The sequence below is a fragment of the Motacilla alba genome, chromosome 7 (genome assembly GCF_015832195.1).
Source record: "Motacilla alba alba isolate MOTALB_02 chromosome 7, Motacilla_alba_V1.0_pri, whole genome shotgun sequence".
In the NCBI taxonomy this organism is placed as follows: Eukaryota; Metazoa; Chordata; class Aves; order Passeriformes; family Motacillidae; genus Motacilla; species Motacilla alba.
The window spans coordinates 7,184,563-7,211,110 of record NC_052022.1 but is presented as its reverse complement, the minus strand read 5'-3'; the positions used below and the strand labels follow the sequence as shown (position 1 = coordinate 7,211,110).

Below are 26,548 nucleotides of genomic sequence, written 5' to 3'. Positions count from 1 at the left end.
GTTATGAATAGACAGGGGCAGACAAGTAATCCACCTTGAGGAGAGACTGACATCAAGCCCACTTCAGAACAACCACTGTGTGGTGACAGGAGTGAGCAGGATGTATGGATTTAAGCCCATAAAGAAACAAGAGAAGGGAAATGAATTTCAATTTTGCACCCCAAAAAGATAGTGCATAAAATAGAGATGCCTTTGTCAACAGTTTCTAAAAGAACTACGTTCTATTATACCTTCAACAAAAAAATTTAATTTGTCCTGAAATTAAATTTTACAGGCTATCGTTTTAACAAGAAAATTTGATTCTATTGAAGGTTAAACTAAAAGATTCCTTTCTCTCAACCCAAGCTTAAAATGAACATTTAATTACAGTGATAAATACTCTTTAATATACATTTTTGTTTAGCTATACTGCTGTATTTTTGATCCATCAGCTGTAAGAATGAACTAATATAACTCAAACTTTTGAAAAGTGTTTTATCTGATGGATCACTACCTGGTATAGAATTTAATATATTATTTCAGTATTTTATAAGAATGTTTATTCTGTTTAAAAAGATACAGCAGAGGACTGACTTCATTAAGTCAGATATTTTTAAGAATTCACGTGCCTGATATTTGATTAACTGAGATGTATCTCACTCCTGTTTCCAGACTCTTAAATTAAAAGATTTTCCACCACCTCAGGTTCACTGTTTCCAGAATGCAACAGTCTGTTAGGAAAATGTAAAACTCTTCCGTCTTATAAACAAACCTTGTTCCCTTTGAAAAACCTCTAAAATCTTTCTCTCCTAAATTCTGTCCTGAGACACTCTCTATCCCTAGTGAGGGTGATAAAATGCACCTGGCACAAGCAGGGATATGAAACTGTGAAGCTTGATAGAGATCCCCACACCCAATAAGAACATGAGTGGTGAAATTATCCATCACAATCTGAAGGTCAAGCTGTCAAAAACACCTATGTTCACTAGAGAGGCTGGAACATATGACTTAAAATATTAAGTGCTTTAATAAAGGCCTCAAAACTAGTTTCTTTGTCCTCTGTGAACTATGAGGAGCAACAACAGCGGATAACACAAGGACAATAAAAGTGAAAAACCTTAAACTCTGCTGAGAGAACACCTGGGAAAATGTAGGTTGAACCCATTACCACTCACAAGTATTCATAATTAATAAATAAATAGAGGAAACAGTGCCAGATATTTGTTTCAGTAGTGGGATTTTTTGTTTTAAAGAACTTTTCTATCACAAAAAAAAAACAGGTAGTAAGTCACTAATACCTGATATACCTTCATGATATTGACAGTTCCTTCTCCATGCTGGCCTGGGGATCCTTGGCTCTGCAGCAGATTTCTCACTGTCTCCTCCATTCTAGAGAATAAAAATATTCATAAAAGTCAACTGCATGGAAAAAATTTCAGAGTTGCATTCAGTGTTTTTGTTCTTTACACGAGCCTAATGCATCCATGGCTACCATGAAATTAATATTTAAAGACAATCCTAGCCTTATAATGTTCTCATGCTCCATGTTATGAATAACACATTAAGGGCACTCTTTTATCTTTTGAATATGCACAGTAATTAGTTGCATTGTTTCAATCCTACCCGAGCTCTGTCACTGAACTAAAACCAAATGTGTGCAAAAGACATCACCTTGTTAACAGTGCAAACAACACCACGATGAGATTATTGCCATTTAGGAACAGTCAGGTTAAAACCCCCCCCACAGCTGTGTTCTGAGCCAACAGTGGGGTCTGTGCAGCTCAGACAAGCTGTCCATGGCACCTCTGCTATCACTCACTGTGGTACGGGGCAGCCTGTGCCACTGCCATGGTTCATAGAACACCTTCATCCTTCTCTGCCCTTTCAAACAGGTGCAAAAAGCCAGTGCAGCTCCAGTTTGGCACCACCATCTGAGGACAGTGCAATCAACTTCAGCCCCATCAGCTAAAGGAGGAAGGTTTGCACCTCCATTTTAAAAGCTGCTAATAGGCACCATCAAAAGTCATCTTTGGTCTCCACACATTCATCATGAATGTTAAACTGATGATAACACCAACCCTGCTGAATGGAGCCTGCACAGAAAAAGGAGTTCTGCTCCTTCCCACTACAGGAAAAAGGGAAGCCACCTATGAAACACTGGTCCCATTCAAGGTGGATCAGAAATTAAACCCCATGGGCTTAAGAGATGTCACCGAGGCTGATCACAAATAGCAGGCTGAGAGTAGGGCTGCTTTCAGCTATGGGTAAGAGGAGGAAAAGGATCAAAACCAGAGGAGCAGTGACGGACACAACAACAAAGACACTGGATTTCACTACTAAAAATGGTGAGTGACAATTTCAGCCAATGGTCCTCACACTTCTCCCTACTCCCCATGTCCCACACAGATTCTCACCCCAGTACAGCCTCTCCTTCAGCTGTGTTGGAACAGTTTTTCTCTGTCCCTTTCATATTTTCTGCTCTTTTCCTTTCAAGCAGTCTCAGTCCCTTGAGATAGTTGGAAAAACAGCCCAGATGGAATAGGGGCTGGAGAAGGGAAAACTGCTGTGGCACAGGCATAAGGGTGATGCAAAAGCAGGAGAGAGAAATACCTTAACTCATGCTGCCAGACACACTGTATATTAAAACAGTGACCTTGAAGAAGGTGCCAGTATTCCTGGGCATATCAGACCAGCAACTGCCTGCTGTTGTTTATTTCTACTGTGTTTAGAGAAACATGACTTTTGTGTAGTATTCTTTCCAAATGAAATTGAGCAGAAGAATTATTCACAGCGTATCTTTTTTTATATTTGTTTATTTCTAAGGTAACAATCCAGTGAGACAGAAAATATTAGCTAACTGCTCTGGCCAAAGGCCAATAGCATTATGTTTTATATGAGCCTCATAGCCTTTCTGTTCCTTCAGTCTTATCAGAATGAATGGCATTGGCTAATTAAATAACAATGTGATGTTACTCCAGGTTTTCTCCTTTCAAGTCAGCCCACTACAGTACTTTTCAAGAAGCTGACACTGGGAGCTCATTCTGTTCAGATGAACACTGACATTCTACTTATTCCTGTGATGTTTTTTTGTCATTGATGTGCAGACTTCTACACTGCCAGAATGCCCACAGAATAGTTTGACCATCTGTTGACCAAATGTGCATAAAATCAAGCCAGCTCTAATCTCTAGTGCAGACAGTGGTGCAGTTTTTCAGTTGCAGATTGGAACCATTTCTGCTCATAGGCTGACCTTAATCAGATGCCTTTTACATGAAAGAACAAATCATTTTGGTTCACACCATAAATTCCTGTGCAGTCCCCACTGAAAGATTTAATTTCTTAACATGTCCACCATTTAATTTTTAAATTAATGGTGTAATAGCATTCTTAATTATTGTGGTTATCTATGCAAATGCAGTTCCACTGCTAGTCCTTCACAACATTCTTCCAAATTAATAAACAAACAAAAAATGGGAGAAAGAATAGATTCAAGCAGCACTAAATCATGGTTTTTCAATTTAGACTTAAGAGTATTAATGAAAATAAAGTCTAGTTGCATATTACTATGATCACTTCAACCAGCTCAGGAAAATTATGAATTCTTAAATTCAGTAGGTCCTTTAATCTTCAGTCAAACTCAGATAATCTATTTTGGACCAGAGCCCTGCCTTGTTGAACAGCCTTACAGGGACAGGCGAGCACTCAGCTTCTTGTGGCAATCAGAAACACCTCCCATCAGCACTCAGATTTCTAAGCAATAGGGTAACTTTTGCAACATGACCAAGAGCTCAGTTAAAGACAATTGAAACCTCTGTGGTTTTTATGTTTGCAGCTACCATAAAAGTCTGTAAGAGCTGACAGCTATTAAGTTGAACCACAGACATTACAGACTGTGTGGTCACATCACAAACCAGCCCTGGGAGGATATTACAAGCTTTGGGTAGCCATGGAATATCTGAAAAAGTAGAAAAAAACTAGGAGAAAACAGGGAGGTGAATTATGCTTGCAGTCAAATTCACTGCAAAGCTTTACTGGCCAGTGCTCCTGCAGTTTGTGAGCTGCTGCTTTTTCACTCACATCCCAGCTGTCCATTTTTAGGAACAAATATGGTACAGGAGAATAACTGAGACTTGTTTCTTACAAATGTGAGTTTTTGATGCATGAATTAATAGCACCTTAATTGAAAAGCTATTGTTATCTTATGATCTATAAAACTCTCCACAGTGACCACATATGCCTGAGCAATTTAGTACCCATCCTATTAACAGAATGCAAAAATAATGGAGCCTCTATAAATTCAGCGTGGGATCCCAAGTTTTGCTCCATGAACAAGGCCACCAAAGGGTATGAAAATTTTGGAAGTGAAGCAGAAAAATCATTAGCTTTTTGAAAGGCTATTACTACACATTGACCTATATTCTTCCCCCTTCTGGTAACCACAAAAGGTTATTTGCTCTTGGTTTTGATTCTAATATCTCAACTGGACCCAATCCAACATTCAGCACTTCCAGATTATTTTTAGGATAGTTATCCCCACATGTGTATTCTGCCTTCTTGCTGGACTGCTTTGCCTAGGATTCTCTGTATCTTATGTAACTAGCAAGCTGTTAAAATCTGAAAAATCAGCCTCTGAAGCTCATCACTTCTGAGTCTACATTCTTCAAGCACTATTTAAGAACATTTATTTTCCTCTTTCTTTTGTATTTTATTTACTGTCTATTCACCTGAAGCATCTTGCATAGTGCCACTAAATTTTCTGTTACATTTGTCATTTGAATTGTCATTTTCTTAAAACTCAAGTGTTCCTTTCAACTTCTATTTTTTAATAAATTAGGTGGGGTTTCTTTTAAGCAGAAAATAAATGAAAACCATGTTTAACACAAGCTCCTTAAGTTTCCTGACAAAATGCCCTTTAGTGTAGGGGAACAGATCTCCACCAGTCCTAACCTAAGGATAAATTTCTCAAAGCACGAAACAGAAGAAGAAATGAGGCATTCAGAAACCAGAATCTGTTCTTGAAATATAAGAATTTAAGTAACATAAAATATTAATGCTACTGTGGAAAGCACTGTCAAGATCCCATCTGGAAGATATTTACAATTACAACCACAAGTGTTCAGGAGTGGCTTATCCAGAGAGGATTCCACAAAAGGGAGTGCTCTGAAGCTCTTGAAATGACAGTGTGTGCCACAAGAAGAGACTAACCAACTTGCTAAACTTAAGAGACACAGGGTTTAAGCAGCCAGGTATGACTTACACAAGAAAATAAGAGGGAAAAAGGTAAAGTGTGAAAGAAAACTACATCAACCTAAGAGAGATGATTGAAAAACAAGTTGTATTTCATGGTTAGAAATACATTTAGGCTGGAATTAGGATGCTTTTAATAATTGAAAAAGTGAGACTCTGAACCAGCCTACCAGGTGGAGTAACAGGATGAGAAATACAAACAGTTTCAAGCCACAATTGATTCATTTATGAAATTAATTACACATCATGTCAAGAGCTCAGGACTTGAATTTATGATCCACAGGTTCTTGCTGCTGTTCCACCTGAGCCAAAATAATTTCTACACTTAAATTAAGCAATTTTTCCTGTGCTGTTGAGGGAATACCAGAAAATTAATCCAATTGCAACTGACAGTAATTTATTTTGGCTTTTTTTCTGAGTGTGTTTCTGGGCAAGGGGGAGACAGGAACCTATGGAAAGGAGGAAACATCATTCCCTGTCCAGGGAGCAGCCCACAGAGCATAGATCTCATGTGCCCAAGGCTGGAGGAAGAAGGTTCCTCTGTATTTTTGCTGGAGACTTGCTTTTAATGCTTCTCAATGTTGTATTTCTGACAGCTCTGCTGCCTCCCTCTCCTGCCTGTCCTGCTGCTGCTACTCCCTGCAAGTGCCAGAGCACAGCTTCAACCAGGCCAGGCTGGGCAGACCCTGCTGAGGTTGATGCACCAGTACTGGGAAATCAAGCTCCTAAATTTCCTCCCAGTTTTGTCAGGACCATCACTTCCACAGGCAGGCACGTCCTTTGTGCCATCCCACAGCAAAGTCATGGTCAGAAAACCTGCTTTGTGCCTCTGCCATAAATAAACACTGTCCCTAGCCCACTCTCTGCTCAGCCACGTCCCCCCAAGGGACAGGCAGCACAGAGCTGTTCAGCACTAGAAGGTCAATGACAGTTTCAACCCCTTCCCCCCTGACCTATTTCCTTCCAGATTTCCACAGGCTGGCAGCTGCCTTTTGCTAGGTGCTATCACCTTCCCTTCTCATCATCCTCAAGCTGATGTGACAATGCTTGGTGGTTACTTCAAATGTTATGTCACAAGAATTCCTTCAGCTTGATTCTGACTTAATCTTACAGAGACGTAGCCAAAGGTTTCTACAGAACCCCACTGTAGCTGCTGAGCTTTATATTTCAGCTTTTTCTTTCTCATGTCATGCAAGGTGCAGCATAATTTTTTAGTCTTAGAGAAAAATATCAATAACAGATCTTTCTCTAGCTTCTGCTTGTTACTTCAGTGCAGTTAAAATCCTCAGGAGGATATTTTTTCCAGCTCTTATCTGTGACAGAGTGAAGCTTCCTGTCTCTCTCCTATTTAAGTCTCCTAACTTCTCTTTTTAGTTATAGATTTCCTGGAGATGTGGTCTGGGTTTTAGCTCCTTGAGCTGTCTCAGCCCTTCCTACCACCTGATCACAGACAAAGGAACAGATTCCTGTGTGGTTTCTCAGCTCTTTTAGCTCCTGTTCACCCATGAACCAGCTGGTATTTTTACCAGCTGGACTGTGGTTGTCTCTTTGAGGATTGCATTCTGTCTGGCATTGAGACAGAACTCTGTGCCTCTGTCCAGGCTTCCCAGCTCCCTCTCCAACCTCATAATCCAACCAACCAAAGAGCTTCTCTCAGATCCCAGATAAATCTGTTTCCCTACTTGTTAGTAATTTTGAACTTCAGGTTTGGGCTTACCTGCATCTCACTTCCCTCATCACTCCATTCAAAGCTTTGCAATGGACCAGGTTAAACAGGGAAAATACCAAAGTGGCTTTACAAGATGTAACACAAAAAAAAAGCTCATCACCAGCAGTCCCTGTTCACTGCATCCATACAGGAATGTCTCTCCTTCTACCTGGTTTCAATTAAATTAGTGGGTGGCTGAGCTGCAGAGGCTGCTTGCTCCCCTCTGTCTCCAAAGATTCCCATTAGGAGCAGACATGGCTGCCTGCTCTCCTCAGCTCTGCCCCTGATCTGCAGGCTCTTCTCCACTGTGCAGCATCCTGCAGCCCCACTGAGAGCCCCATGTGTAAGCCATGGTGGTCCCCAGGATGAGCCACCCCCATGGTGGTCCCCAGCTCTGCTGTCCCCTGTTCCCCCCTGAGGAGCCCCTGCAGCCAGCTGTGAGCCAATGGCTTCAAGGGCTGGGGCCCAGGAGACAAACACAAACTTCTGTAAAGAATTTAGATATTGAAAATGGGTTAAAAAGAGAGAGAGAAGTGCAAATGGGCATGTGATAAACTTAAAAAGAGAACTGACAGATGGGAAATGCTGGGGCTTTATATCCCAAGGGGTTTTCAGCTCTGCTTAGGATACAGCACTGGTACAAGCCTGATAGCAGTGAGCTGGGCAAAGCAGAATGCTCAATATCCCCATTTAATATTTCAGTTGGAAACTAAAGTAATAACATCCTTCATAACAGCAGCAGAAAGATGCACAAGTAATGTATAATTTATATTTATTATTTCTGTTCATCAGCACAGGTGCTTATCAATCCAGAAATATCCAGGCAAATCCTTCTCCTGCAGCACTATCATCATCCTTTCCCCAGCACAGGTCCTGGGCAGTCCAGTCCTGTGGCATTGCGGGTGACAAATCCAAACTGCAGAAGTCATGCTGTTCTCACATATTCATACAAACCATTCTTTCCAAAACACACTCAAAGCTCATTGGACCTGTTGCCCAAAGGGCACTCTGAGGATGAGAAGCATCACAAGCATCTTGTGCATGATGAAGGCAATGACTGCACGGCCATGCTGGGGTGAAACAGGCCTTGAGCTCCAGTGACAGGAGTAGAGGAGGATCCTTCCCCAAAGCAGACAACCCAATCAGGTTCTCTGCCCCCTGGACCATGCCACCACTCCAAATTGCACAGAACTGAAAGACCCAGCACAGCTTTTACTGTGTTGAACCACTGGCCATTGATCCCAGTGGAAATTTTCAAGGTATCCTTAAAATAACATGAATGTTTTGAGCACCAGATAAGTAGGGAAGGATTTTGAAAGACCTCAGCATTGGCACATCACTGCTCCCACACAAGTCTGAATTCTGTTATCACGCAATAGCAGGCCTGACATTTCTCTGAAACTGCTCTACCTACCATCTGAGCCAGGAAACGTTGGAAGTGCTTCCATTGTCTCTCTCAGTCATATGGATTTCACTCATCAAACTTCTATCTACAGCAAAAAGCTTCTGAACAGCAATAGAAATCAGTGGTAATGTTTATTTCTGTGTTGACAGATAGACAAATGCCATATGGACTGCATGGGTGTCTTCCATCACCAGCCTTGTATATGATTTTGGAAATTACAGGCACGGAGGAACAAAATCCAGCCCAAGACTAAGCCTTGCAGAAAAATAGCTCACCAGCAATTGAAAGGATTTTTCAACTGCAAGGACTGTCCCTCCTACAGGTCCCCAGCAGCATATTTGGGACCTTAGGACAAGAGATATTTTCATTAACTATAAGTGGATAGAACCAGGCACACACAGAAAGTTAATTATTGTCATCTTAAACATATGTTCATAAGTTCAAACTATATTCATGCTGGAGGCACCAGAAATAGGCACAACTAAAAGCTCCAGAAAAAATTACAGGCAACTATACAAACAGACTGCAAATATTTCCAATTTCATATAATGGTAGGGGTTTACTTTTTTCTTTTTGTCTACATTTTAAACAAATATTTGTGTTTCCATCTTTGCAAATGTTTAGCTGGATGGAAAGCTACATCTACCAGTTCCTCCAAATACTCATATTTAATTTTGCATACTAGGACCCTGATGCAGACCAACCACTATTGTTTTAAGCTACTTACAGAATTGTACAGCCACTCAAAATTAAAAACTCTTGTTCAATTCTGAGTCGCAGCTTCAAGGTGGTACCAAGACCACCCTCACACAGCTGCAAAAATTTCTGCACTATGTCACAATGCTATTTGTGAATTTAAGGACTTTGAATAACTAACTACCCAGAGTCAATGGGACTATAAAAAAATCAGAAAGTATTCCTAGTTGAGTCAATAATCTAAATTTTACATCAAAAATCAAATTCACATGACAGTTCCAGCCCCTTCCTGACATTGTACAGCCAACTGCAAAGGCTCAAACTCCTGCACAAGGAACTACACAAGACCCAGTTATGAGAGGAAGCTTCCCACCTTGAACTTAAGATTCCCCCAAAATGATGTTCACAAAGAAACAATGCTTGGCTCCCAACCATGAGATTTGCTTAAAAATACTTTTAAAGAGACAATAGGCAGTCTTAATAAATACAAATTCTTCTAAATTTTTGGGCTTCAGCCTTTCCAAATTTCAGCTCAAATATACTACAATAAACAAAGTAAAAATATGAGATTTTCACATCAGCTGTGACTTCCTGAAAATCTCAAATTTAAAGATCAGCGAAGATGGATGAAATGTGCAGGAATACTCCAAGTGATGTTTGTGTTACATATAATGATATAATATTTTAATTCCAAGGGGGATAATGTGCTGCTGTAGGTATATCCAACATTTGTCTTTCCTTGCTTCTCCTCAACAGAGAGCTTGCTTTGGATCTTCAGGTATATTCCAAACAGAGGGTATGAGGCACTTCTGGGCTGACCAGCTGTGATCAGGAACAGCTGATGCTCAGGAACAGCTGATGCTCTGATGTCCCCTCTGTGTGACTGGGACCAGCTCATACAACAAACCCTCCTCATTACACTCTCTAAATTAACAAGCTGTAGAATAAAAAATATATAAATAAAATGCTTCCAACATGTTTTGCCTCAAAGTAGATCCAAACTGCCAGGACAGTGAATGCCAGTATCTCCTGAGCATAAAGAATGCCTTCTTCCAGGTAGGTTTCCTGCAGCACTGCCTGGAACAACACAGATTCCTATTCCAGTGGTGCCCAGCTCAAAGGGAGTTTGTCCTTCTGCAGGACAGATGCAGTAAGCAGCAATATAGATCTGCTACTAAAGAAACCTCAGATGTACGAATAATTACTTTTGCAGTCAAATTTCCAGGTGGTTAGAAAACACCCACAAGAGCAGGTCATGTCAGAGATGTCAGAATGAAAGCTTTGTGGCTTTAGACTTCCAAACCACAGCAGCAGAGCAAGCCAGCCTCAACAAGTAATAGATGGTCAGAATAATGGTCTCCAAGGGCTTAATTACCTGTGTCATTAGGTAGTGGTAGCCTGTCTAAAATTATATTGACAGCTTTTCTACAACCAAGCAGTTGATAATGAGGCAATAAAAATACATGACAGTGCACACAGAAGAGTGCTGCAGTAGTGTCATAAACAGCACCATCAGCTTTGATACCAACAAACAAGAGCTGCACGAAACTAATTGTGAGCTGGTCACAAAAAAACAAGGACATGTACTTTGTCATGAATAGCTTTTCATGTTCTCCCCTTCTGTATGTGTGCGAGCCTGTCAAAAGCAAAAGAAGATAAGAAAAAGAAGGGAAAAAGAAGAATATCAAGATACAAATGAAATGCAAGAGGAAAAAACTAACAGTTGCATTAAAACAAACAAACAAACAAGGCAGGGACAGTTTTATGCCTCCAAGTTAAATTCCATAAAGCACTCCACCATCTTTCCAAATACAGTATTCTGTCACAGCCACTATCCATTGTATGATGGAAAAAAAAAAGGAGTGCACAGCTTCAAAATGCCAAATTTGACACTATTGAAGCCCTTCTCTTTAAATTGTTATCCTGGAGACAAACAGGGTTAATGCAGGGAAACGTTTCTGAATGTAGGATTTGCACTGCAATGCACAGAAATATTTGCTGCATGGGTGGCTTCCACAACTGCCTGCTCCCATTTGAAGAAAGAAAGGAGAGAACTGAGAGGAAGAGAACAATACAAGAAATGAGGATCAGAAATAAAGACAACATAACGTAAAAGAACTTTGAGAACAAAAAAAAAGACATGAAAAATTTAAGAAGTAAGAAGGCAGAAAAAGAAAAGTATAACAAAAAAGTTAAACGTAAAGAGAAGAAAAGTAAAAGGTTGTCTAGATATCTCTGAGGTGCAAATGTTTAACCATTTGTAGTGTATTGGTATTTCTTTTGAGAAACAGGAGATCATTTAAGAAGGGCTTAGAGAAGGATTTTCAGTCCAACCACAGCCCTAAGTGGAGAATCACAACATCACTCCGTCCTCCACGCTCAAGCACTCACTCTTTAATCATTTATCTTCAGCACAGCACGGGATCCATTTTCAAACAGCTCTGCAGGATTTTAGCCACACGGCTCCCATCGTGTTTAATGGGAATCCTGTGGGCACAGCTCTGTATGAGGCTTTCAAAATGTACACCAAAAATCTCTAAATAATGCACTAGTTGAACATTACCCTGTTTACTTCTCATAGGACATGACTATAATGAAGCAAAGGTTAGGTCATTTGTAAAAGTAGTATTTATTGCAAAGCTCATTAATGCTTTCTACAGAGATCTTTTTCCACTGTAAAAATATTTAGCATAACTATTTAGGATTCTTTTTTTTCATAACATCTAAAGCAGAGAACAAAATCAACTCAAAACTCATTTGCTTCAGAAAGGAAGATCCAGCAGTTAACACATCAGCCTATGCTTCAAGAAGCCTCTTTTCAAGACTTCCCACTGTCATAGGATACCTCTGTGGCTTTGTTTCAGAATTTCCCTCTGAAAACTGAGTTAACAGTTTCTATTTCATAACGGCTTTATGATTATAAATACCAGTGAAGCACTAATCAAAGATTCATCAGAAAAAAGCCTCAATATGAACTCCCTTCTCTCCCTTCAAGAGGAAGGCTGTTTCCATGATCAGGTCTGACACAACTTGAAAGCTTTGAGAAATGCAAATCTTTGCCATCCAGCTCTATAAAAAGAGCTTCATTTCTGTGCTTTCACCTTTCCCAAGCAGCATTCAGAACAGATCCACGAAGACACAGCTTTAATCAACTTTCATGCACCCAAACAGCAGATCATATTCCATCATCCCTTGGAATAAAGACCACAGAAAGTTTCAGGGACTTCCACTTCAAGGGACAGATCCTCAGCCTTTTGAACATGTGCTCAGTGGAACAGCTCTGCTGCAAAGGCTGATACATTCCCTAGGCAAAAGTTTAACCAAGGAACAGCAAACAGAGCATATTTAACACATATTTCTAGCTCCAGAAATTAATATTAGATGCAATATTAAAATCACTAGTTCACTACAAACTGTCACCTTACCCATGCAATTTGTGCTACTGTGAAAATGTAAGATCACCTCAGGAATAAACACATTTATGTTAAGATACCTCATAATTTGACTCAGCAAATAAAATCCTTATGTTAAGAACTAGATTAGCACTCTTTTTCCTGGATATAGAAGAACTAATACCAGATATGGCAGTCTAATATGAAAATCTCAAGAAATATCTGTAAAATATGAGGTTCAGCATTTTGCAAGGTTCTGAGTTTATGAGAGAGGAATTCAGAAAAACTAGATGACTCCAGAAACTACTGTGTCTACCAGTTTCAAACCATACTAGCATGAATTATTGCAAAATTGCCTAACTTTGAGCACAAGTCATTCCACTGAACCCAACAGTTCATTCCATAGTCAGGGCCTTTGTGACTGAAGTGAACAGACAGGCTGTGTTTTAGCTGATCTGGTGGAGACAAAGCCTCACAAGCCTGCCTTGCTAAGAAATTATTTAGTGGTTCTCCTGAGGGACTTCTTTTCCCCTCCAAGCAAGAATCAACACAAAGAAAAAGATCCCTTTGAATCCTTAATTAAATATTATAAAAAGTTGAAAGAAAACTATCATTCTCTTATTATCATTTCACTATTACCATGCTGGAGACTGATTTCTAGCAAACCAGTTTAGATATCGATGTTCAGGAGGGGAAAAGGGCAATAACAACAGCAAAAAGTCACAGTGGTACAGGAAAGAGAGGCTGGGCTGGACATGATGGGAATGAATGTCCAGCACTGAACAGCAGCACCTCACAGTGCCCAAGCTTTAAATATTCGGTTTGTTCCCCAGAAAGGAAGGACCATTTACCTTCATCATGAGCAAAAATGCTACAGTGGGCAGGACCTCTTGTGCATGACAGGGGAATTCCCATAATGGGAGAAGAAAGTTTGTCAGGTCCTTTTATATCCATAGCTGGGCAGGTGGAAAAGCTGGACTCTCAGGCAGTTACACAAAAGCAATCCAGCCTGTGGGCACAGGAGACATCTCAGACTCCTGTATGCTCTGTTAATATAAGCTCTCTTTTATGACACTATTATAATAATTCACTCAGGTTTCAAAGTTCTGTAGTTATAAGGAAAAAGATTTTTATGACAGATTTGACCTGGAGAGGCCAAGGTGGGCTCAGGAAACAGAACTCAGGATGGGTCAGACCTCCCTAGGGGGGCTGCACTCAGGGAAACACAGATCTTGCCAGCCTACACGGCTTTAGAGAGATGTCAGCCAAAAGGAGGCAAAGGGAAGAATAAAGCAAGTGGGCAAAGATCCCATCCCTGCAAAAAGCCACATCCAGAGCAGTGGTTGTGGAGTGGGGCAATCTGCCTTCACAGCAGAGACAATCCTACCCGACACAAATGCAAGCAATGTTAACTTGCAGAACATCCAATGCTGACATTGAGCATAAAACTAAACTAAAATGAAACTGAAATACTTTAAATCACCCACTTTCACTTTGTTTTTAAAATAACTGCTATAATAGCAATTTGTGAATTATCCATATTTGTCTGTTCTATTTTATCTGTTCATATTTGTCTGTGTTAAGAGTGTTCTAAACAGCACTTTTATTTCAAGATTCTTATAAAATAAGGATGCTGACAATCTTTTTATTAGCACAGTGCTAGCCCAGTATTTTCATACCTTTGTTAAGCCCATTGCTAATGGTTTACTTCAAAGTAATTTCAGAATAATACAATAAAGTGTAATAGGTTTCCTTAGTCTTCATGGTCTCAAACCCTATATCACTGCTGAAGCCACTAAATACACAGCATGTTCTGAGAAATTGCTTGGCTGCAAATAGCACAAACTAAACCTGCTAAAAAGACAAACTTACTCTTTGGAAATGTGAAAATTATAAATCCAACAATATTTGGAATTGCTGAAGTAATATGGTAACTCATTTTACAATAAAGGCCACGTTCCTCTTCACACAGGCTTTTTTGTTTTGATATTTACACTGATGCATCTCCAAATGAAAAACAGTCTTATGGGAGGAGGAGAAACAAATCCTTAACAGGTGGGGTGATGACTTTCACTGTTTGACTCCTAACACTGTTTGTTAAAGGCAAATCTTTTAGAATTTGAGCAAATGAATCTTGCTTTTAATAGACTATATCCACAATTCTTTGAACAACTGGAAAGCTTCTGGATTTTTAATTCATTTGGGAACAAGGCTTTCAGTCTCTCACTGATGAAAAATTAAAGAAAGAGAAAAAAGCTATTGTTAGCTTAAAAAATAAGTAATCTACTCATTTTACTATTGAGTATTATTTATTATTTATCAGAGGCTGCTGTTGTCAAGAGACTTGTTCCAAGCATCTGCTTACAAACATTGTCAAAACACATACAAACTGGAAGAATTTAAATGTTAGCATTAATGGCTGAAAAGTGGTTAATAGACCTAAGAGATTGTGTATTAACAGTAATCTGAACAGAGAATGTACCTCCAGCACAAACATGCCTTTAATAAACATCAGTTTTCAACTGCGAACATAAAAATCCCATTTTCCTGTGTTCTGTAGAATACCTGACATTATTAAAGCCTTAATGTTGGACAACCAAAAAAAAAAAAAAAAAAAAAGACATCCAAAATTATTTGGCACTTCCTACATTCTGTGTTTTGCTCTAAAACTTTCTCATTTTTGGTAAAAGTAAAAGGTACAGGAAAAGTGGGCAACTTGCCAAGAATCAGTCAGCCAGAAGGCTTCAAACTTCCTTTTAGATTTCAGTGAAAGCAATACCTGGATAGGTTAATAATTTAGTCAGAACAAAACCCAGCATCCCAGTTCAGTCCTTTGTTCCCAAAACACACCAAGCATACTCTGCCTCCTACTTTCTTCAGTAATGTAAAGGCATTGTTTTACATCTGAGTGCTTTATTTAGACACAATACAAAATCCCTGGTTTGGTTTAAACTTTGCTCTGTAATCCCAATATTTAAAACACAATTATTCTCCAATAAATTAATACAGAATCACCAACTATGATTGTTTGAGAGAAAAGTATCATCTGCTTCTGAACTGATGGATCTAAGTGTGGATCTAAGATGCTGACTGTTTTATGATGTAATATTTTACTGGGTTGAAAATGTTTGCATTTGAAATACAAGAAAGAAAAATTCATTTTTTGACAATCATAAAGATATTTCATTTGGCAGTAGAATGAACAGGTTACCTTCACAGTCCAAATATACATATAGGAAATTATACATAAAATCTGTTAATTAAATATTATTACCCATTCCATATGAATGACTAGTAATATATAAATGTGAAAGTATTATAAATGTGTAAGTCTGATTTTAAAGAAAAATATTCTTAATATTGCAATCTATTCAAGTTATTGAAGTTGAACTTAAACTTTGCTAGAGGACAGCCAGTTCCTACTGTCAATTATTTGTAAAATATCATGGGAAAAATTTATTGATGTCTATTTTTTCACTCATGTTTACTTTGGGATGAAGAATTTTGCTTGAGGTTTTCAAGCCATGCAGACTGCACAGATTATACTGAATTACAACACTCATGCTTTATTAAAACTCTCAAGTATATATACTAATGAATGTCATCTCATATAAAATTTATATACTTCTGCTCACACATTAAATAAAATTGAGATAAAATGCCAAATATATAAACGATTGATAGCTAAAGTTTTATGAACTACAAACACAAGGTCAGTAGTGTTTCACTTCTGCAAGATAAATTTGACATCTGGACAGCACTGTGAATCACAACCAGAACTGCAATGGCCAGGGAATATAAACTGCCTATTAAAAAAATAAACAAAAAAATACAGCAAATCACTCTTGCATGGACTTCTCAAAACACTGTACCACCAGAAGCAAATGCTTCTTTCAGCTGCTGCTGAAACTGTTCCATCCTCCAAAGAAGCATGAAATCCTCCTCTGAGCCAAGGCCTTTCAATAGCATTTCCAATCCCGTTTGTATACAGACTTTGTGTGACCTGGCAATATGAATAAGTAGGAATTCACCCAGTGGTGTCCATTTCTGTCACTTTTCTTTTCTTCAGGAGGTACCTGTGCTTGATGACATGCCTTCCTGTGCCAGTGTAAAATAATTCCATCATCTATGGCATACATCAAAACTGACAGAAAAATTCATTCAGAAAAAAATTTACTTAAAAAGAAAATTTATTTATTTCCACTAAATATATATTTTTTTTTTGTTTAACTTTTTTTGGTAAGCATGTCTGCATTCAGGTCTTTGTATTTCATCATGCAACAAGAATAACAGACAGAGAAAGCCACTCACGGATTTTAATGTAATTGCTTAATTCAGGCTATGTCCTAGAACAGAAACCTTAGAAAAGCTCAGATCACATCCTCAACTTTCTGCAATGGGCAAAAGTTCAAAGCTAGAGCTGGATGATTGAATGGGTCCAGTTTGGTGGCATTTGGGCAGAGTTAGGAGATGATGGGTTGTGCTTTCATTTTGTTTTGTTTTTTTTAATGAAGACTCTTTTCACTTTACCTTTGCTACTATCAGGTTTCATTGTAATTTTGACTGAATTTGATGTGCCCATAACCAGTGTGGCTCCAGGGCTTCCTTCTTGGTGCCCTATTTTTAAACCTCTGCAGAAGCTCACTCCTGTGCTAGATAATGTCCAGGGCTGATGCTGCCACAGACGTGACAGGCAGACTTAATTCACTCAAATCTGGAGCCAGCCCAAATTTTTGCATGAACTTAATATTCAATTAAAGGAAAAAATAGCAAAGAAGGAATGCCCATGAATATAATTTCAAAATTCTGCTGGACAGTTTTCCTTAAATATTTTGGCTGCTTCTATTTCAACAGTTAAGAAAATGGGATCTCAGAATTAGCATTAATTTTACAAGAACTTACTGCTGCAAATTCTTTTTATCTGAGTTACTAACATCATATTGACCACCATAAAAAGCAAGATTGAGGATCTCAATGCCATGTTTTTCTGACTTTAGAACCAGATAATGCACACATATGTTACTTTGGAAGACTTAATAAAAATCTATTAATAGACTTCAGTAACATATTATCTAGGAAATGCTCTGATGGCCTATTCTGCATTATCCTAAAGTTTTACTTTGATTATCACTTTGTTGATCACTGTATTATTATGGGTCCAGTTCAACAATCAGTGGAGTACAAACTTTACACTTTCACACCAATTTAATCAACTACTCACACCAGTTTAACAGTAATTTACAACTTTTTAAACAGAGAGCCTTCTTTAACTCTGACTTGTTTTGTTCCATATGTTTCATTTTGAACAGAAATCTGCAGTATTACCCATAAAGGAGCACAGCAGAAATGATGACCAATACAAAAATGCACTAGGAGGGTGATTCCTTTTCTTATTTGTTCAGCTTCCACTTTAGTGAGTGAATACTGATTTATTGAATGGTAAGAAAAAAAATACTAAAAATGTTTAGGATCTCAAATGCAAGAGGAAAAAACTGCCTGATTTTAGTTCATCCCCAGTCTGCAGTCACAGGTTGCTACACAACCTTTCCCAGGCCCACTGTACACAAACACCCTCAGAAAAGGATCTGGAATTAAGTGGATATTGCCAAAAACTATCATAAAAGATGACACAAGCACTCCAGAAACACTTCCTATATCATTAATTTTCCAAAACTTACAATTAACACAGATGTAACAACTACAAACTGCAAGGAGCTTTAAAATTACTGAAACCTTTTGTACCTACCTTCCTCGTGGAGAACATAATCAAATAAATTCTGTTGTAATTACACAGGACTCATATTCAATTTAATTCAATTATTTGGAACGTGGGCACAGTGCAGGACAGCCTCATTAAGATGGCTCAGCAGTTTGTTTCCAAATGGGACCTGTAAGTCAACATTTAGCATGAGCCATCACAAAGGCTGCCCATCCCCTCCAAGGGTTCAGAATAATCAGTTATTACAGCCTATTCAAAACACTGCAGAACTGGGAATAAAACTGGCCTGCAGTATGTCAGGAAGATCTGATCTTCTAAGCAAGAGAAAGACACTGCTGGAAATTTCTGTTTCTTTTCCTGCCTCCTACTTGTCATTCAGAGTAGCACATTACCTTGTGGGGATGCTCTCCCCACTGTTTTCCTCAAAGAAAATGAACTTGAATATTTCAACAAGAAGCAGATTACTGCAGCAAAGAAGAAAAAGATGTTTTGACCTAACCATCAACAGGTTGACTTTGGTACACTGCCTATCTGCAACACATTAAACAATGTCTTTCTTACCCTAAGCAAGAATACAAACGTTGTTCACAACAACATTCTTCATGCATGTTTGTTATATTTTCCTCTTCTCCCCTTCCACATCTTCCTCTCCCTAACTTGAACACTGTTTCTCTCTTTTGGTAATCCTTGTAACACAGGAACAAACTGCTACAGAATAAACAGCAAGTGTTTCTGACACATAATGTGATTAAGGGAAAATTTTCAGCACTTATATATGTATTTTTTTTTACTTAATCTTGGTATCTGAAGAGGCAAAATATGCTTATTTTTCCACTACTAGGGATATTTTTGGAACATTACAATCATTACCATATTAAATCTGCTGGTTCAATGACAGCAATTGTAATGAGACCTGAGGCATGAGCAGGAGCCCATTGCACAAAAGCACATCTGTGAATCAGACACAGCTAAATCCTGGGGTTCAGTGGCAGTCAGCACAGAGTTCTTTTCACTCCAAGGAAATGATTGAAAAAGAAATCAGCAATATCTGGAAACCTTGCTTTTAATCCTTATTTAAAACACAGTGTTGGTAACACCAACTTTTTAATGGGAATTCTCCCTCAAAGCAGCATCACCAACAGCACTGCCCATGTGTTGTGCTTCCCTAAATTAGGTGCAACAGACACTTCCCAAAAAATTATTTATCTATTCAGCTATAAGGAAATTTCACTTTAAAAAAACCCTAGAAAAATAGTTATTTTATTTTCAGACTAATATCCACATAACAGTAAGACAAAACTATATCACAGAATACTTCACTCTTATTAGTTGGTCACCAGCTCCTCCAAATCATCAATGCCCACATGCTGTACAACCCAGCCCCATGATATCAATTTGGCCAGCTGTTGTCTGGAAGCTCTCAGCTCGTTTTCCTATCCTCAATTTTCACTTTTTATTAGTTGAGTCATTGGCTGGGAGCCATCACTGAAGTTCTATTTTTGCCATTTCCTGCAAAAGTGTCAGGGAGGCATTTGGATTTCACAAGAGTGGCTGTCCTGCATGGAAAAGACACTGAGAGCAGGTGAGGAAACTGTGGGGGTCTGACTGAGTTCAGTGGGACACAACCAGGCTGAGGCTGATGCTTCAAGCGATGTAACCTTACTACCAAGGCAAGTACCTTGGAATAGCAATAATTTCTATTTAAAAGAAAAGTGATATGAGTTTATGTCTTTCAATCTACAAGGATAAAAAAAATTTAAAAAGTATTTTAGAAAGGCAACATAGTTACAGCGACTTCTCTTTCTCCACTGCTTATGGGCAGAAATTCAGACATTGCCTCTTCCCCAATGACATAAGGAGTTATGAGGAACAGTACCAGATCATAAGTTCAAAAAAAGTTCCCAGATCTTTACCACTGCTACACAGAAAAATTTTGTAATACTTTTAGAAAGCAACACACTACAAAGCAGAAACACAACAGGTTTAATTCTGTTCGATGGCTAAATGTACCCAAGTAATGTTTTTATGCAGCTCTAACATTACCCCTGTAACAAACAGTGAGAAAATAAGGAGATGTTAACCGAGTACTTGCCCCAAGAATACTGTAACATACATAGTTAATAAGGTTCACTGGGTGAGCAGGAATACTTATCTCCTCACTGCACCTATCATCTCTTGTTACTATTCATGTCATTACTTAGCTGTAGGTCACTCAAATTCATTTTCCCAGGGTAATATTATAACCTTGAAGGTATTTGAAGCAGACATACTAAAACAAAAAGGTTAATTGTGCATTCTGTCAGGACCATGTGGCATCAGGCCATGACCATCAATTGCCTGGTAAATCTTATCTCAGTTTTCTTTGCTATTTAAACTCTCCCTGGCTGAATGATAATTTTTCATTTCTAAGCTGTCTAAAGGGTAGGTTTCAAAACAAAATTTCAAGTTCTTTTTCTCATACCTTGGTTTAACATTCTGGAAGTCCTCATTTTGCTAATGCTTTGTATACTCTTACAGATTACTCATTTCCTAATAATTTAATACTATTTGCTTTTGTAGTTTAAATGTATTATGAGACTACTGTCCCTTAGTGCATGGCTACAACTGAATGTATAAACCATCTTAATATGCCATAATGATAACAACTCAGAAAAAGGCATTCCTTGCTATCAGCAGTCATGACAGAATGAGGCTTGTGCACAATAATACAGAAGGCTGGAACACTGTAGCAATTTTTTTTTTTACACCTTTGGCCAAATTCAACTCATAGAGGAGAAAGTTCAGCCATGCCAAGGACAATTTAGAACCTCATCAGTAAGATCATTGTGAGCTGGATTCATAAGTGAGCTTGTGCACCCGAGACAGAGCTGAGTGTGATTTTAGAAGGGTGGAGAGCAGCACTGGAGCCATCAAACTGTGGTGGGTGCACTTTGAATACAACTATCACCTCTGCCAAGGACTGAAAGTGTCTTAAATCACAGTCACAACAACCACATGGTGTGAGGAGAGGAAGGTGATGTTGACCTTTTGTGCTTCAGCTCTGCAGCTGGAACTTGGCTGGACACTGTGAAGAACGACAAGAAGAGTCTCAAAATTACCAGCTGCAGCAGAGACGTGGGGCAATTTTTTTCCAGTGACTGCACAGTTGCACACACCCGTGCAAAAGGAACTAATTCTAGAAGGACACCAGCTTTAGGAGAAGAGAGAATATTGCCATGAGGAGGCCATTCCTGTGCCAGTCAGGGGACACCCTCCTGAAGGACAGCAGAGCAGCCAGACAGCCTCACCCGAAGCCTTGCACAGATACTGCATCTTCCAGCTCTGACTCAGGTGCTGCTTTTATTGAGGGGTCTGAAGAGACCATCCCCTACACCATCATTTCTTCTTCCAAGCAGTTAAAAGACAAATTCTGAGCAGTTCACCTGTGCCACTCATTTACACACATGAGCCCTATGAAGTGACACTGTCTGACCCTCAGCTCTGGCTGCTTTCTCACTCAGCATGAAGACCTAGTTAATCACCCTTCAGAAGCACCTTTCTCATAGTGGGAACTTGTGCACCTAATTTTGGGGGTTTTGTTCCCTCTGCAGGTATATTTTTATTTCACTAGAAATTCCTTTACTTTTTTTATATTAAATTCCAGCTACACAACAGACTTACAAAGCCCAGAGAAAGTGGAATGAATTCATCCCTGTGTTGCCTTAAAGACAGCAAATGCTTTCTTACTCCATTTAATATGATACTGTGCATGCAGGAGCAGCCAGGCAAAGATATTAATATTATCATCTGTTCCAGTAATTAATAGAAACTCCCCTCACAGCTCTAATAAGCTGGGAAACACATTTCATTTCTTCTCCTTTCCTGCTCATGAAATACTAATGGAAGAGGAATGGGTACAGGACTCTTGCAGTGACCTTGTGTTAGGACTGCAACTCCTTCAGACTGACCCAGAGACACCATGGAGCCATTACAAGTTTCCAGAAGTAAATGGCATGGGACACTCACTAAAAATTTAGAGAGCATGCAGCTCAGTGAGGCATTTTAGTTCTATCACAACACATTATTAATGCCAATTATGGAATGAAAGATGCTAATGTGAGGTTCTTCAGAGAGCAGGCAAAAAAAAACTGATCAGCTCTGGAGATAAGGTTTGTCCGAGTTTCCAGTTTCCACACCCAAGCACATATTGATCTGTTGAAATTTTGCAGCCTGTTTCTTTCCCTGTCACTTTCAGAAGTTCCTAGAGCTGTTAAAATGGAAAACTAGCTCAACCTTCTGTCTCCAGAAGAAGAAATAGCTAATAAATAGGATAAAGACTCAACATTAGTAGTGTAGACATATTTTCATGTGTAATTTGCATAACTTTTCCTCTTCTCTTACCCTTGTATAGAAGAATGGCACACACATCCATGTGGAGCTTGGGGAGGGGCATGGAACAGGCAAGGTGGTCGTGCTAAGACACTGGAGAGACACTAATAAAGTATCCATAAAGCAAAAGGAGAGTGTGTGGAGAGCAAGGTTTATCTATGACAGCAAAAGGCAAAAACCTCTCTTTAGATGCTGGCAGAGTTTGTGGAAAGAAAAACACTTGTCAAATGCTAGATCTACACATCCCCAGAAGATAGGACATGAAATTCTGGGGTATCTTAAGAAAATTGTCACTAGCCCAATACACATGAAAATCACATAATAAAGTAACAAAGCTCAGTAGTACACGTTCAGTAGTAAAATCAAGTTAATAAAGTAGAATTTTGTTTTATGTTGGTCTATTAAACACCATCATATGAAATGATGAGCTAAAGACTAAAGTTCTCCCAGGAGTGTATTTTTATGCTTTGTTCAGTTTGTTTATTTTTAAGCATGTAGATGCTGTTCAACTGTATGCAACTTAAAGGATGAACGAAAATTTAAAAAAGGATATTAAAAGGGAAAGCAAAGTAAAAATTTAAGAAACAATGTAAAATATTACCAAAGAACATGCTGAGTAAAAGCACATTTGACTACCACATGTTCTCTTAGTGTTTACTTTGCTTGTAATTTCTGCTCTGTTGGAGCCATCACTAGCAAACTAATCACATTAGATTTCTAAGAGGATAAAGTGTCCTCTTCCAATACAAGTAAAGAGAAGTTCTTAGTAAAAAGCAAAACAAGACAATAGGGTTTGACTTTCTCCCTATATAACCATATTGCCATCCCATGGAATAGACCCATTGGCAGAGGCATTGGGCCTGAACTTCAGTGAGCAAATCCAGGTTACTGGAAGAGATCTTACTTCAATACTTTGCTATCATAAGGAATATGAGATCAAAAAACTGCTGCAAATCTTTTAAATGGCCAATAAGATTTGAGTAAAAGTAATTATTGTAATTTTAATTATACCAGCAAGATGGTTACAAGTTTAACCAGCCAAGGAGAAGAATTTGCACAAGACAACTATGAAGCTCTGCTGAAATCAGTGGGAGGTTTTTCACAACAGAAAAAAAATGAAGAATATCAGATATTTAGTACTGATATCAGGCTCATTTGCAAAATCACAAGAAGTATTTGAGATATGATTTTTTTGTACAGGGCAAAGCTTTTGCTCAAGAACTCCTAACAAAATGACAGCAGGCAGCAAATGAAATGTTAACTGTGTATTAACATAACTTACTCCAACATCAGCTGCCACATTCATCCTCAGCTGGAAGACATCTACTTTCCCCACTTGCAACTCCCTCTCTTCAGCCATAGCCACAGGGACTGTTACAATCCATATTCACATATGTCTTTCAGCACAAAGACAGGATTCTGAAGTATTATGAAAGGCTGGTTTACGTGCATGGCAATGTATGCCCATGAATTATGTAAGTGCAAAGAGAGCCAAAAAATGTATCACAGAATATCTACCTACCTCTATTCACATTCTGTCTAACAGTGTGGCTTCACAGGAGAAAGGTGACAGCCACACACGTTTTAGGTTTTGACTGCTGTTAAGTAGCTTCACATCTTTTTGCTTCTATGCATCTGTTGGCAAAAGAGGTTTGTCCTCCACTACAGGGGGATTTTCAATCTAGATTAATTACTCATCAGATGCATAAGAGCAAAATCTTAAGAAAAAAGCTCCTTGTGAAATGTGGGATAGCAGTACTTGCTCGTTAAGAATCTTGGTTTATTTTTCTCCAGTGGTGCTGTGATTCTACCACTCATTTCCTTTATCAAAAAAAAAAAAAACATTCCCTGTGTGTTTCTTCTTGGAAGCTATAAATGAAGCAAATTCCATTTCTAATTTCACATGGTTTCAGTAACAGATGCAGGCATGTATCTGTCTTTGGACAAGCTGATAATCCTCCACAAAATCTGAGTATGTTAGGACTCTACCCATCCATGCTTCAGTAATCCTAAACTTTACAGTTCAGAATCACAGGTAGAATATTTACCTGCAGAACTACAACAAAGGCTTCTTCTTGCCTTTTTCTATATTGGTAGGAAATTTGATTAAAAACTTTATAGCAGTAACATAAAATATTTTTACTTTTTTCACTCATAAGAGGAAGTTGGGAATTATATCCACAAACAGTATTGTCAAACCTTTTCCCTTTTTTTCTCATGTGCATATTTCAGCAATTAGAAGTTACAGGTGTCATATACCCAGGCATGGAAAAGAAAAGTGATATTTGACATTTGCTTTTGGTTTGTGGGTTTTACTCTTTCAATTAAAATAGTTCTCCAAAGACGTCTCTACTAGCTATGCCTTTTAGAGTCACAGAAGCAGACTTCCTGAGTAACTGGGAAAGATTTTGTGTGACTAATTGGATAAATTTGGATTTCCCCCATATAGTCTCCTCATTTTTGGAGCTGAAAACCATCAGTTGTGTTTTGACAGAGGCTTATGGTCAGTGAAGAATCTCCTGAGCACAGCGCTGCAGTATGCAATGCTTGAACACCAGATTTTATACATGGTAGCTCCCCTTCAAGAACAAAAGATCTTCATGATATTTTAAGCACAAGAAAATTCATCATTGAGAGAATTAGGTTTAGAAGTGAGTAATATTTATGCAGGCTTAAACGATGATTGAGATAACAGACTGCAAAAAACTGAAATGCAAACTTAAAACACCAAAACCCAGAAAATTCATAAAATAGCCTCAGAATGGTGGTATCAAAAACTGTCCTATTTATATGTCCTTGAGTTGTAAATACAGATAAGTTCTTTTAAGTCTGACATGTAAAAGCTTAACACATGAGAGCTCAAACTGAAGAAAACAGGCCTACATAGTGATTCCTGTCAGAAACCATTAACTTCACCTGCCAAAAAAAGCCACTGTTGTTGCTGAAACAATCCCCAGGAATACAGTACACCAGTTATAAAGAAGGTTGCACACTTAGCACAGAATTTCTCTGTTAGGACTTTCAGCAGTGCTGAGACACACAGAAATGCCTGTAGAGAAATATTCCCATTTTACTGCTGCATTACACAAAGTGGGTGGAACGTACCCATGTCAGCAGCACTGTTAGAGCTGCTCTGTGACCAAAATTGCCTTTAGTATTAAATTAACTGCACAAGTTGAACTTGAAGGGACTGATGGGGAAGAATATAATTCCTGGAATTAACAATCTTATTATATATTTGTACATCAAAACCTGTCTAATAAAAGGAAAGAAACTTCAGCCTGTCTAAAACTTCTCAGCATCTCACAGGATAACATGTGCAAGACATAAATAAAAGATGCAAACTATTTTCAATGTCCTTAGATATTCTATAAGACCAAAGTTTGGTATAATTTGGGGTTTTTTAGAAAATTTTTATCAACAGAATCATCTCAGAAAGATGCTTAACCTAGCAAGACAAAGAAAGGAAATACCCCAAACCTCTGCATCAATCTTTTCTCCCAGAGTACTGGCAGGAGACTGACAAGAGGATTAAGAGACAAGTGATTACAAAAATGTGTGGAAAACATTCCTGGTGTGATCACCAGGAAAACAGAAACATAGATAGATAGATAGATAGATAGATAGATAGATAGATAGATAGATAGATAGACAGACAGATGTCTTCAGTTGGCTGATGTAACCAGAAAGAAATTCTGCAGTTCACAGCTCACTGCAATCGAACTGATCTATACAAAACAAGCAGTCTACAAAACATTAGATTGGCCTAAAAATTAATTACACCCAGCAGGAAGAATTTGATTCATCCAGATTAGTTACTAAAATGCCCACAGGGGGCAGATATAATCTTTCTTTAGAAATGAATTAAAGATCCAATTCCAAGTGTCATGCTTTGAACATATAATCAATACTCCCATTACTAAAATTTCCACTGTGCACTTCCTTAAAATGATATCAGCCAGCATAATTTTGAAATCTGAAAGAAGAGCTGACAAGAGGAAAGCCTACAGTTATACATGACAAAGGCACTCAGT

The 26,548-nt window shown here is 38.5% G+C and overlaps 1 protein-coding gene across 15 annotated transcripts in view; it reads right to left on the bottom strand.

Moving 5' to 3' along the window:
• The window catches only part of NCKAP5 (NCK associated protein 5), a 380,074-nt gene that overhangs the window by 128,283 nt on the left and 225,243 nt on the right, over positions 1 to 26,548 (bottom strand). For 14 of the 15 annotated variants that reach the window (XM_038142476.1, XM_038142470.1, XM_038142472.1 and 11 more), the window contains one exon: positions 1,278 to 1,368. In XM_038142476.1, the coding sequence (XP_037998404.1) occupies positions 1,278 to 1,368 (91 nt within the window). The remainder of the gene's footprint in view (positions 1 to 1,277; positions 1,369 to 26,548) is intronic. The other variant, XM_038142469.1, reaches the window with a different exon arrangement.